At 33.7% G+C, this 13,384-nt stretch overlaps 1 protein-coding gene across 3 annotated transcripts in view; it reads left to right on the top strand.

Moving 5' to 3' along the window:
• The first annotated feature begins 7,633 nt into the window (after window positions 1–7,633).
• The window catches only part of LOC138328156 (interaptin-like), a 42,284-nt gene continuing 36,533 nt past the window's right edge, over window positions 7,634–13,384 (top strand). For 2 of the 3 annotated variants that reach the window (XM_069274818.1, XM_069274817.1), the window contains exon 1: window positions 7,635–8,131. In XM_069274818.1, the coding sequence (XP_069130919.1) occupies window positions 7,925–8,131 (207 nt within the window). In that variant the 5' untranslated portion in view covers window positions 7,635–7,924. Of the gene's footprint in view, window positions 8,132–13,384 lie in introns of all 3 variants that reach the window. The other variant, XM_069274816.1, reaches the window with a different exon arrangement.

Below are 13,384 nucleotides of genomic sequence, written 5' to 3'. Positions count from 1 at the left end.
CTTAGTTATAATGTTCAGTGTCGATAATGTCTCAGTGTTATATATTAATAATTTTTAAATAACAGTATTATTTTTGTCCACCATTTGTGTTTTCAAAATTTTAATGTAAATGATGATAAAGCGTTTTGTAATTTGGCAGAAAAATAGCAGCAACTTGATTTAATCCAATTATCATAATGTGGTTGTGATTAAAAAAAATTGACTGATTTTTTCCTTCAATATGTTGAATAGTTGTATACATTTTATGGTTGTGAAAAAACAAATCAAAATTTGTGGTAAAACTTTATTAATATTTTTATAAGTTGTTTACAAACTGTTACACATGTTGCATGTACATGATGTATATTTTATAACAAACATATTTACCAATATTTATTCAAGTGTGATGAAAATATAACACCTTTAATAGCATATACATACATTTGTATACATGTAGTTTAGTTCCTTATACATAGATACATAATTACTTTAAAGTTTAAGATTTTAATTATATTATTATATATAGACATGTTTTTGTGTAACGTTAATTGTAAACACTAAGTAATAGAAATCAGCATGTATGTTTTAGATTCCAATACATTCAACCTTTAAACCAGAGTTACTGCCCTTATGTTACAGTTATTTTAACCAGAATTAGCTGTTACAGAATACCTTGATCATTCAACTATACATGTGATTTGAGCACATGAAGCTGACGTATAAATTCCAATAATTTAAAAATATCATTACACTTGATCACATTTAGAGAAGAGATTTGTTTTTACAGACTTTACATCTATGGCAACTGTACAAATCACAACTTTCCCTGTCACACGTCTTATTTTGCTCAGTTTAAAAAAATAATTGTTTCATTTACACTCCTGGCGCTGAAAAAGTGCAAGCATACGGATAAAAACAGAAAAAAGTCTATTAGCCTAAGCTCTAAAATCTACAAATATACTGTCTAAAGTCATGATTATGTTCATGTATGTCTTACACATCAAATATATACTGTACTAGTCTCTGAAACACTGCCAAGTAAGATGTAATATTTATAGGTGAGACATTGACATAAGAAACTGTTCTTGGTGACTTTAAGTATAATATTCGAAGGAAATTAACAACACAGTTTTGTCCAAAATTTGATATTTCTATTTTGAATTTGAACACAAAAAAGCAGTATACACTTTACTTATATGTGGTTTGGATTGATGACCAGTGTATGTTGCAGAGATCTTCACTTCACATGAATGGTAGCAATCAGGAATGCGTAACGACAGAAGTTCTACAGTTACAAGTGTAGTTTATTGCGATCATTGTCTTAATTGAACCGACCATTGTGACGGCCATTGTCTTTAGTTAAACCGACCATTGTGACGGCCATTGTCTTCAGTTGGACTGACCATTGTGACGGCCCTTGTCTTCAGTTGGACTGACCATTGTGACGGCCCTAGTCTTTAGTTGGACTGACCATTGTGACGGCCTTTGTCTTCAGTTGGACTGACCATTGTGACAGCCATTGTCTTCAGTTGGACTGACCATTGTGACGGCCCTTGTCTTCAGTTGGACTGACCATTGTGACGGCCCTTGTCTTTGGTTGGACTGACCATTGTGACCGCCATTGTCTTCAGTTAAACAGACCATTGTGACGACCCTTGTCTTCTGTTAGACTGACCATTGTGACGAACCTTGTCTTCAGTTGGACTGACCATTGTGACGGCCCTTGTCTTCTGTTTGATTGACCATTGTGACGGCCCTTGTCTTCAGTTGGACTAACCATTGTGACGGCCCTTGTCTTCAGTTGGACTGACCATTGTGACGGCCCTTGTCTTCATTTGGACCGACCATTGTGACGGCCCTTCAGTTAGACTGACAATTGTGATGGCCACTGTCTTCAGTTAGAGTGACAATTGTGACGGCCTTCGTCATCAGATGGGTTGACCACATGTGACAGATCGACTGTTCATGACAGTAACAGCAAAGCTTGTCTTCAAAAATTGTCTAATTTGACGAACATTGTTCTTACTTTGACTGTCTGACAATTTTAACGATCTTCGTCTTCAAGTAGACTGACTTTTTATACGGCAATCCTGTTTCCTAGATCACATGACAATTCTGATGTGGCAACTGTTATGATCTTAATGCTGGTTGTTGACTTCATATTAGAATTAGATCACTAGATGTAATTTTGGCAAACTTTGTTCACCCTAAGAAGTAGGTTATCAGATATTACAGCCCATTATTACTAGTGTAAGTTGTATTCAATTACAGAAGACGCTATCATTTATAACTTGATAGCTTTTGAACCTCTCTTGCATTTTGAAAATAGAAGAACCTCTCTTGCATTTTGAAAATAGAAGAATGATATAAAACATAATATGAATACAGAATTGTAAAATGTATAGTTGCATATATGCGTTCATCCTAGATTTTAAACTACATTGTTAAAAACCTAGCACTTGTCCACTAAGAATTGCCCTATTGAACTGATTTGTGAGGTACTTGTTAAGATCTCTATTAGAAATCTACCCCGCATTTCCTTTTAAATCTTACTGTGTAATTGTGGACCTAGATAACTGGACTTTATTGCGGGTAGTAAATACATGTAACAGGCTTGACAGATAGACCTGGCTTACGATCTTTGATTGGCCGCCATAAATCTCGAGAAGATGAGAATCTTTCAGAAATAATCATGGATACACACACTTAAAAAGTTGGCATAGTTCGCGCCACTTAATTGTATCCTACATTTGGTTCTAGACTTTTAATCTAGAATGCACGTACTTACCAATTATATCCTCAACATTTTAAAGGATATGGATGTCATAAATGCCCTCAGATTATGTATTGTAGTTTTCATCTTGTCTACCAAATAATTTAAATCTTGTGAAAAATATAGATATTTAGGAAATATGGTCCTTTTTGTTATTCAGTTGTAATATGATAGTGGAACCTTCATTTATTTTTAATATTTATGGAACATAATGGTAAAATATACAGCTTACCATGAATTGAAATATTTACAAAACAAGGGTCAAGCTGACAGTACATTTGATGAAAACAATTTTCTGATGACTATAAAAAAATTCTGTATTAAGGATACTTACAAATTCTCATTCGGCGTTTGGGAACAGACTGTGTGGAAAAAAAACTTGGTCTACATTCTTCTGTAGAAACAGTTATCCTACAGTTCATGTAGAGTCATATCTAGCATGTATTTTAATGACAAATGGTGTCCAAGGAGAAATAGATTATTATCTGGGTGTAAGGAAACTTAATTACGGTACTATTTTAGAAATATGTTAACTCTAAACAGGAGATACATTATAGGGTATGGCTATTTAAATTTCGTTTAAATATAAAGTAGCCCACTACTGAGATCGACATTACCGAAAACCGCTATGGTGATATCCGAAGAAAAGATTACCATGGTTAAAAAGCAATAATAGATACACACAAAATGGCTGAAAATTTGTTTTAAAGTACCAATATACATGTACCTATATCCGGCTATTTTAGCATTTTACACAAAACCGTATAACAAATTATTTTTGCGTTTCAAAAATGCTGCTAGTTTTACTTCATATGAAAAAAAATATTTCGGACCACTTCAAGGTCTCGCGAAAATGGCGGCTATACGTAAATTATTTTTAAGATAATGTGATGTATTTCATTATTGTATGATATATATTGGCCAACGATAATAACCATATTAAAATATCAACTTTTTAAATCAGACACATTCCTACGTTATTGCAACATACACTAAAATTCTATAGGAAACGCCCAGTGATTATTAACGCTACATTAAATTCACAGTAAAATGACCTTTACGCTAGAATACCAGCTATGTTTCTTTGACAGATTTATATTTCTGCACTGGCCAGTTTCACCGATTACATAATTCACCATGTCATGGAGTCGATGCTGACACAATTGACACTGTTACCACATTTAAATGAATACACTCATTGCACAAATCAAATATGTTCTTTCAAGGGGTGTTATAGATTAGGCGTACGTATAATATGGCTTTCTGATATCATTTATGGAGAGGAAATTTGTCTCACTGATGTTTCATGCACGCGAGTAGTAATCCAGCGATTTGGTCTATGGTTTGATTTCACAGATTGACTTGTTTTGCTTACAAAGAATAAAAGCTTTTGTCGAATAAATTTGTTATCTTTTGTGTATGGTGTATGTTTTCCACTTTGTTTTCAATAAACATGCATTCTACTCGAGTTTGTGTGATTGCAAGTTGCTGACCTTCCTAAAATGTCTGACATTCTAAAAGGCTTGTTATTGTTTTGTGCCAAGGATGTAGGCCATGGAAAATGTTTGGCAGTGTTGGAGACTAGAATTCGAGATTAAGTGACACATGATTGAAACAAGTACTATATTCTGAATCATGTAACCGTTTTCTAAATTATTTAGATGTAAATTTTCATTTATTGAACAACTTTTATTGAAGGAGTGTTTTAGTTCCATTTTCTCAATTGTTAAAACATGTCACGACAGTACCCTTTGTTCAAATATCTACATAAACCCATGTAAAGACAAACACTGACATGTTGTATAGAGAAATGTTCGACGGAAATCACTAGAAATATCTATCTAGATTATGATATATCCAGGCTGACCATTTTGGTCTCATTTGCGTCAAAAAGTCTTTTGAAAACGTCTTTTTCTGTTTCAGTGAGTTAAAAAATCATGCCAACTTAATTCCGAGCATTTTTAAGTTGTTGAGACCATGCTACACTATTTTGGCATTTCGGCGACAACGTCAACATTTGACTTTAGATTTTGGTTTAGATTCTTTTGTCAAAATGATTTGGATCATCATCGTATATGGTGTGTTTAGTTTTACGTCCTATTAACAGCCAGGGTCATGTAAGGACGTGCCAGGTTTGTTGGTGGAGGAAAGCCGGAGAAAAACCACCGGCCAGCGGTCAGTACCTGGCAACTACCCCACATGGGATTCGAACCCGCATCCCAGAGGTGGAGGGCTTGTGGTAATATGTCGGGACATCTTAACCACTCGGCCACCGCGGCCCCAGTATTATTTGGATCATCGAATATGGAATATAGATATATGACATGATTAGCACTATGTTTTGTAGTAAGCGAATTAGAGTGCGTGATGCTGATACTTAGAAATGATGAACCACATAAGTTTTGCGCTTCGAGTTGTTAAGTCAAAAACGATTAATCTTTTCTTCAACAAACTACCCGACCTACTTAAAACACCAATTCATTTAACTTTGTTGACGAAGAAATATTGGAAATAGTAACACCGTTATTGACATACATTTATTTGCCACTACCAAACCCATCCTATGCAATGGAAGTAAGGTAATAGCAAAATCAATTACGTTTGGGGAAAATGTGACACTCGCGTTTGTTGTTTTGAGCTATATCCTAAATGATTTTTTACCCTGTCAAATACTACCAATGATACACATCAAGGTATATAGTACTCGTATATACTGTGTATTCTTCTCTGTCTGCTTAACAACCTTGTCTGTTACGAGATTGTAGATCGACGAACCATAAAGACTAAACGATGAAGTGTTTATAACATTGTTGAAGTTTTAACTTTCCGAGAAACACAAAAACGGACATATCGACGCACACAACGTCTGACTCAGTAAAATTTTTCGTAAATAAAAAAATAATGACTTCCTTAATGATTATAAATACCAAATCATCTTATGGTCGTACGAAGTCGACTATTTAAAATCCTGGATACTACACAGTTAATATTAGAATTGACGAGGACATTTCCTAAACTACAATGGGTTTTGTCAATTGTCAATCGCCAAGATCAGTGCTAGGGACTTGTTTAAAGAGGTCCGGGTTTTATCATCGAACGAGAACATTTATAACATGCAATTTAAGTTTAGTAACAACGAAATGGCAGAATCGATGTTTGCTGGATCCTCGCGTGGGTAAGTCGTTTAAAGCGGTGTCACCATTTATCAAAGATCCACGGACTTACCGCAAAGTCCGTTTATCCTCCTTTAATGTCTTAATACGATAACGGAAGATTTGTCGATATATAGATACATGTATTGAACAACAGATACGCGAGTCAAACAATTTCCACGAAAAAAAAAAATCCTTAGTTAGCTAATATGCTATTCATATTGAATTTTCGAATGGAGGCGCGGAGTTGCTGACGAAGTTACGGTATAGCACAGTATGTCGACACGAGGGTATTATTGTAATAAATTAATGTTACCAAGTCGACATTTTTTGTTTATGAAAGTGTTTATATTATTATTTCATAGGTAAGGTTTAGCTGTTTGGAAATGTTGGAGAATTTGGAAACGAAAGTAGAAGCGAGTAAACCAATTGCACCAGCTATTCAGGTCGTACTAGTAATTGATGCTAAAGGCATACCACATTGATAGATGGTACTGAACAAAACATTCAACATGTATTTACTTTTCAACACTAAACTACATAATATGTTATTTATTGAATTAGTTCAATATTTTTAAGATGAATTAAAAAAAGATGAATTTGTATTATTTTAGTAATATAAAACGTTTTCCGCGAACAAAAAGTATCATAAAACGAAAAATATAGAAAAATATTTACAAATTTCGATATAATGGATTAATTTAAGTTTATTTCATAACATCGACCATCGTTAGACAGTGTTGCTATATGACTTTATAATGGAGTTTGATATTTGTAGTCGTGACTTACGTCTTCGTACTTTCTACCATACTGGCAAATGTACAGGACTTGATAACTTAATTAATTAACAAATATACTAGGCTGTTATGTGAGTTATCTGTCCAATACTGCTGTCAAATAATTATCAAATCAACATGATTTAAAAACGTCTACTTTGTTAGAAAACATACGTCCATCCTTTCTGATATGAATTCAGCGATGCATGACTTCATCACGATATGTCGGTAAGGTATAAACATTTGCATTTTTTTTCTGCAATGAGTTTTCCCACCAATAATATACTAAATCATTTCTGTAAATTTTACCTTGACAATGAGTCAGGTTTGTCCATGTGCTGTACGCTGATTGTTGCAATATTAATGAAACGGAATGATGACCTTATAAATAAAACAGTTACACTACTTCAATCGATACATTTTAATTTCACTACTTCCATTTTGTCGGGTTTTACACTTTATGCATACGACATGTTTGCTATTAGATATGATTATCCAACAGCACCTGTACTAACAAGGGACCATTGAGTTTGTCATACATACATAATCCCCAATGAAATATGGGCCAGATACCTGCCGACTCGTTAAACCCAAAATGATAAAATTCTCATAAATAGACAATAATTCTTCTGCTTATGATATATTCAGTAGTTATATATATCAAGGTGTATACCTTAATTACATTGATTTCTCTGGTATCCTAGTGGCGAAGCGATCTAAATATATTTCATTTCATTCCTGTTCAATAACTTCCCGAACTGTTTCATAAGTACATTTAAATATCACGATATTTTAGATTGGTTGTTTAAAGATTTATCAAACTTATTCCAGTGTAATACGATATTTTACGTTTTGGTATTATTTACATTTTATATCCTGTCCTATTTAAAAGGATTTGTAGCAACAGTGTCCACGTGACCTTGTCGATAACACTATAGCAGACGAAACGGGATACACACCATTCCCTATAGCAGACGACACATGAACACGGATCGAACTACTTATAGGATATTGTGCGTCAATATTCCCAGCAGATTATCCATGATGACTTCACTTATTCCGATGTCGACGTCGACGAAAACATAGTCATTAGTCTATGATTTAAATGACTTGACCTTTTGATATCAAATGGATTTAAACATCTCACAATGAAAATGATTTTGCTTTGGAATTTGGGATACTCATTTGTGAAAAGTTTTAAAATTATCTACTTCCAATAGGATGTGTTGTTTCCTTATGTGAAAATGGATACCGATAGACGTATTGTTGAGAAGTTTTTTCCAGGCCCTCGCCCAAAGCCTTCTCTTCGGCCATTGAGACACAAGGTTCGGTCAAAGAAACGGCCCAAAACGTTTCCTGATGCCACAGATTCTGACGAAAATTTTGCTTCTAGTCAACAGGACGACGTGCATATGGATACCGCTAGGACTAGTATGGAAAGGATCCGCTCGGTAGGTCCATTTTTACTTAACTTTTATAAACGATCTCTCTAGTCCAGTATATCTATCAACCTCTGCTATGTTGCTTACAGCTGTAGTGCGACCTTCTTTGTGATTTACTGAGACAATGGTTATTGTTTTCCTTTGCGTTTTAGTTTTGCAAATATTTTCATCACAACATAATTTATAAAAATATGTTAATATGCAGTGTGAAGATTATTAGCATTGCATGACAATATATTTCTAGTCTCAATCGTTTTGATATATTATTTTTATGTCATATACTTTACTTAAATTATAAAAAAAATATCATGACATAGTGTTATTCCTATAAATTATATAATTATAAATGCATATCTCGCTTTGTAAAAATTGCAGTAAAAAGTGGAAAACACGAAACATTACTGAACCATAGAAGGCCTCATAAGTAATAGAAGACTAAAATGATTTACGATAATTGACTCTAAACATAAAGACGATATTGATATGTTTAGGTGCACATTATACTTTATTTACAATGCTTTGACGCCTGATGTGTTTGAAATGTTAAAAAAGCGAAGTGCATTGATTTTAAATTTCTACACTTTAAGGAAAATTGTTTCATAGATAGTTTTATTGCTGTCTTGGTACTATGTAATGCTTGCTGTCGCTAATGGGTGATAAATTTTGATCAATTACCTATTGGTTAATTAGCTGTTTAATTGATCACGTTGTCGTTAATATGTCCCTTAATTACTATATTTAAGCAAGTGCTTTTGTAAACAGAGGGTCAATCAGAATCATATAAATAAGTGAAGTACAAAAATAAATTGATTATTTGGTAATACATGCGTCCACCTTTAATGGATACTAGCATGGCAAATTCTTGTTGTTATTCTGGAAAAAAAACCCAAATGCATTTCCACAGATCATACCTCTTATCTTGTATTTAAAACGGCGAACAGTTTCTTAACTCACGCTGCTTAAAGATATAACCCATAGTTCGAAGCATAGAAATTAAATTCATTCTTTCATTCTGTTAATATAAAAGAGATGAGATAAAATCATGAAACGAATATCTAAATAAGTGACTGAATGACTGAAAATGGTACCACGGGTGTTGAAATCTTTAACATCATTGTGAATTAAATGTAAAAAAATCGTGAATATCATGAGAATACCCGTTAGTTTAAAACCGTTTACTACAGATAAATCGTGAACATCGATTACGATATGAATACAAATCAAATAAGTGCTGTTCTTAGCGCTAGGAAGATTTGCTGAATTTTGAATTACACCTGTAGTTGTATTGGTATTCTGATCTCAGTATTTGATATGTGTATGGTTTGAATTTAGATTCTGTATCCTAGCCATGACACACTGTAGTTTATAAAAGTGGTGGTTTCTGCTCATCCTTAGCCCTCAGCATAAAGGGAGTGGGACGATTGGTTTGCCCTTTTATCAGTATAGTGTCATCGGATGGAGTGTGTTCGGTGTCTAAGGTACCATGCTTACTGGAGTAGCACTATTGAGAAAAAGTTAAGTAAAATAAAAAGGTCTATCGTTTCAAAGGGGGTAATGGTGTAAAGTAAGTTATTTTTGTACATGAAGAAAAATACCGATCCGTCCGCTCCTGAGAGAAAAAATACCATTCATCAGCGATGTAGCATGTTTAAAAGGACATTAATTAACCAATCAATCAAAAAAATGCGGATTGACCCATATTATACGTGTTGCTGTTATCGGTGAAACAGGGAACGCTAACTCTTCTTGAGATCCTGGTCCTATCCATCATTTTCTACTTTGTGTAAAGTTTTTATCGTTGTATATAAGCTTTAAATCAATACAAACTCTTACTTTAAACAGCAATACGTATGCAACGTCACAAAATGTATTTAATGTGATTGACATGTAGTTTCATAACTCAACAATAATTAAAATCAAAGAGTTATCGAAAGGTTGTGTTTAAATTGTCGACAAAGAATATACATCCAATTACCAGTTAACGGAATCTGGGTTTTATTGGACTATCCCGATTTTATTTAGATGAGTATTGCCATAGCGCTGTGTAGGTTTTATGTGGAAATTGATTCGGATTGTACAGAAAATCGTTAAAAATAAAGCATGGTTTAATTTGCTGTATACTATTTTGGTGTTGGCATGGTTGCCTATAGTGTCAGGATGATATCTGGCTTTGCATATTCAATTTGTTTTTCAACTGTATCATTGATAATATGCAAGTCACGATTTCAACTACAACATCATTAATAAATTGTATATGATATTGCTTTTGTTGCCATGGAGATTATCTTATGTATAACCGACATTAAGGTGTATCTGTTGGTATCTCCTGAAATAGTTGATATATATATCTATGTAATTGCTAAACTTAGTCGTCTGGTTTCCGACGCCTGGACTAATACATATGTTTGGTCTTTTAATCATTGACGAGTCATATAAGGATACAAGGGTGGAACAGCAACAACATACTGCTATATCCACAGTGCGTAATTAAAACGGTGATTCTTCGTACAGTAATTATATCAGACGGATATTAATCTGAAAAGTTTTCGTGTTGAAATATTTAAGTCGGAAGTAGTACACGGATAATACTTTAACAAAAAGAGCTTTGGTAAAAGTAAAATCATAGAAAATGTGATAAAAATAATGAATAAAGAACAAATGGAAACAGAAAAATGAACCTGTGTGGTTCCATTTATGTTCACCGTGTTTTTACTTGTCTTAGGCATTTGTCTTTTATCTGTAAGTTGGTTGCCAACATCGGATATTGTTTTAGCGATATCATATGACACCCGGCCTCATAGAACAATGCATTAATTAACACAGATCACCTTTAAAATATGCCGTAAAGAAGTCTGACAGGTGGTATCTGGTCACTCAACTGTGACCAGGTAACCATTATTGTGTTGTGAATATAGCGTGCCATGTCATACCTCCTTTTATGTTAGACATTAATCGGCCCTACAATGCTATCAGCTATCAAAGATTCACCTTAAACCACGAATACTCAATGTCTAATGTAGCAAATAATTAATTTAAGGATATAATATGTTCATATTGCTATAAACCAACTTTCTGTTGCCGCTACTATTTATTCGGTTAGGTTTTGAATCAAGTTCGCGAAGATAAAAATATGTAGAATGGCAATTGATCCGGATAACATTTCAATGTAAGTTAGGTAAATATCTATTCTGGAAAGAATATCTATTTTATTTCGCGAAAGTAAATAGCACGCGAAAGGGGGTGGGTTTACTTTATCTTCCGTATCGGCCTTTGTCAGAAAAAGGGATCTACACGGGTATTTCAATGAGTAGAACCAGACACTAAGGGAAAGTAAGCGTTATTTGTTTTCATGAAGTCATTCTACCCAAATGATTTCACATCCGGATTATCTAATAGCTCTCCTTGAGATACATTGCTTTTTCATTTACTCTACTTTTTCATAATCTACTATTGGCCTATTTTCAATTAATAGCAAAAAAGAGTGAAAGGCATATATGGTAACTGATATGGACATTATTAATGAAGGCATTCTTAAACTGTTTAAAGAAATGTCTAATAAAAAAGAGTAATGCATTTGTGATAGCACTAATGTGATTTACTGTGGCAAATGTTCTGGAAACAATTTCGACTGACACATATTCCTATCCACATCGAGAGTTTGTGTTATGTTTATAATTAAACTGTTTCATGTACTGGAAACGATTAATTGTGTTTTTGTATCATGATCTAGTTTAGTTATATGACATGGAATACGTTCCTTCCTGTTTTGTTAACCATCAATGGTACATGTTACAGTTCTCTGTGTTGTTATGCTGTTTACTGGTCGTTTGATATCACCAGTCGGAAGTTTTGATTTTTTTATTGAGTGTTACATAATAACTTAACGGACGATTAGCTGTGCAAACATTAGTTTTGAAAGATTAAAGGGGGACACTCCATGTGAAGTTACAATAAATCAAATAACCCGAACAGCAGATTTTCCGTTACTCTGACATAAACCCATGTAAAGCTGGCATTTGAAATATTTTGTTAAAATCCTAATAGAATATGGTCTTTTTAATCTGATACATATTCATACCTTGATCACACACTTACTCGTATCACGGAAGCAATGCACGTGGGATTAAATGTATCAAAGTTTACTAGTACAATGGACTGACCTTAATGGATTAAAATATTTCCTTTACTGTGTGTGGTTGCCTTGTTGTATTCCGGAAGCGATGCCCGACACCTGAGGTCTGAAGGCATATTGGATATTGGAATCTATTTCGGAAATCACGAAACATATCATCAAATATCAAGTTCTACAAACCCTTCCGATTTTTTTTACTTAACTCCTATAACCTGTTCATAATGTCTATATTTTAAATAAAAACCACAAAACAAAGGCATTTTAGCGGATTTAAATTTTTGCAATCTGACTACAAAGATGTTTACTGTATAGTTCAACCATTTCTTGATATTTTGCGGATCAAACTCCATAGTAATATGCCGGAGAATCACGAAAATATTGTATCTGCGTAATAATCAGCTCTACGATAACGTCATATGACTGCCCAGAGCAAAAGTCCTGTGCACAATACATGATGTTTCTTGCATAAAGAAACCAAAGTACCAAATAACACTGATATTTTGGAGATATTCTATTTCGTAAAGTTACCTTTCTTGATTGATTTTTCAAATAGTTATGAATGAATCAACAGAGAGTCCCTTTTCGAAAAAATAACAGCAATGAATATGGTTTCGCGATTTCAAAGATAAATGTGTCATCAAAAATAAGGTTCTCAAGAATTATATTTCTAAAAATTTAGTTGAAAAAAACTTATTTCCAGAAGAACCTTGACGTAATGGAAAATAAAAATGTTCTCATTCACAAATAAACGATCAAAGTCAAAGTTCTCCTTGACAAATACATCATTATTTTCATTGATGTCAACATTTTTATCGATAACAGAGACAACATGACTACGTAACGAACAACAAACAACATCATGTAAACAAACATCTAAGGGCAGACCTTGGACACAGAGTTCAGCCAGGCCAAGGCATTTAATAATGCATTAGGATATATCCTGGTAAACAATATACAATTACATGGCCGATAAGCACCCTTGAATGCCCTTTTATGGCCGATTGGTCCTACTATCTTAACCTTATTGGATATCTACAATAAGGAAACTGTTTACTTCCCTATATTGTCATATTGAGGCCATGGAACTTCATCCTTACTCTATAAGATCAGAGGCGTTGATATTAGATCCA

The sequence above is a fragment of the Argopecten irradians genome, chromosome 7, assembly GCF_041381155.1.
Source record: "Argopecten irradians isolate NY chromosome 7, Ai_NY, whole genome shotgun sequence".
Taxonomy (NCBI): domain Eukaryota; kingdom Metazoa; phylum Mollusca; class Bivalvia; order Pectinida; family Pectinidae; genus Argopecten; species Argopecten irradians.
This window is presented reverse-complemented; position numbering and strand designations above follow the sequence as displayed.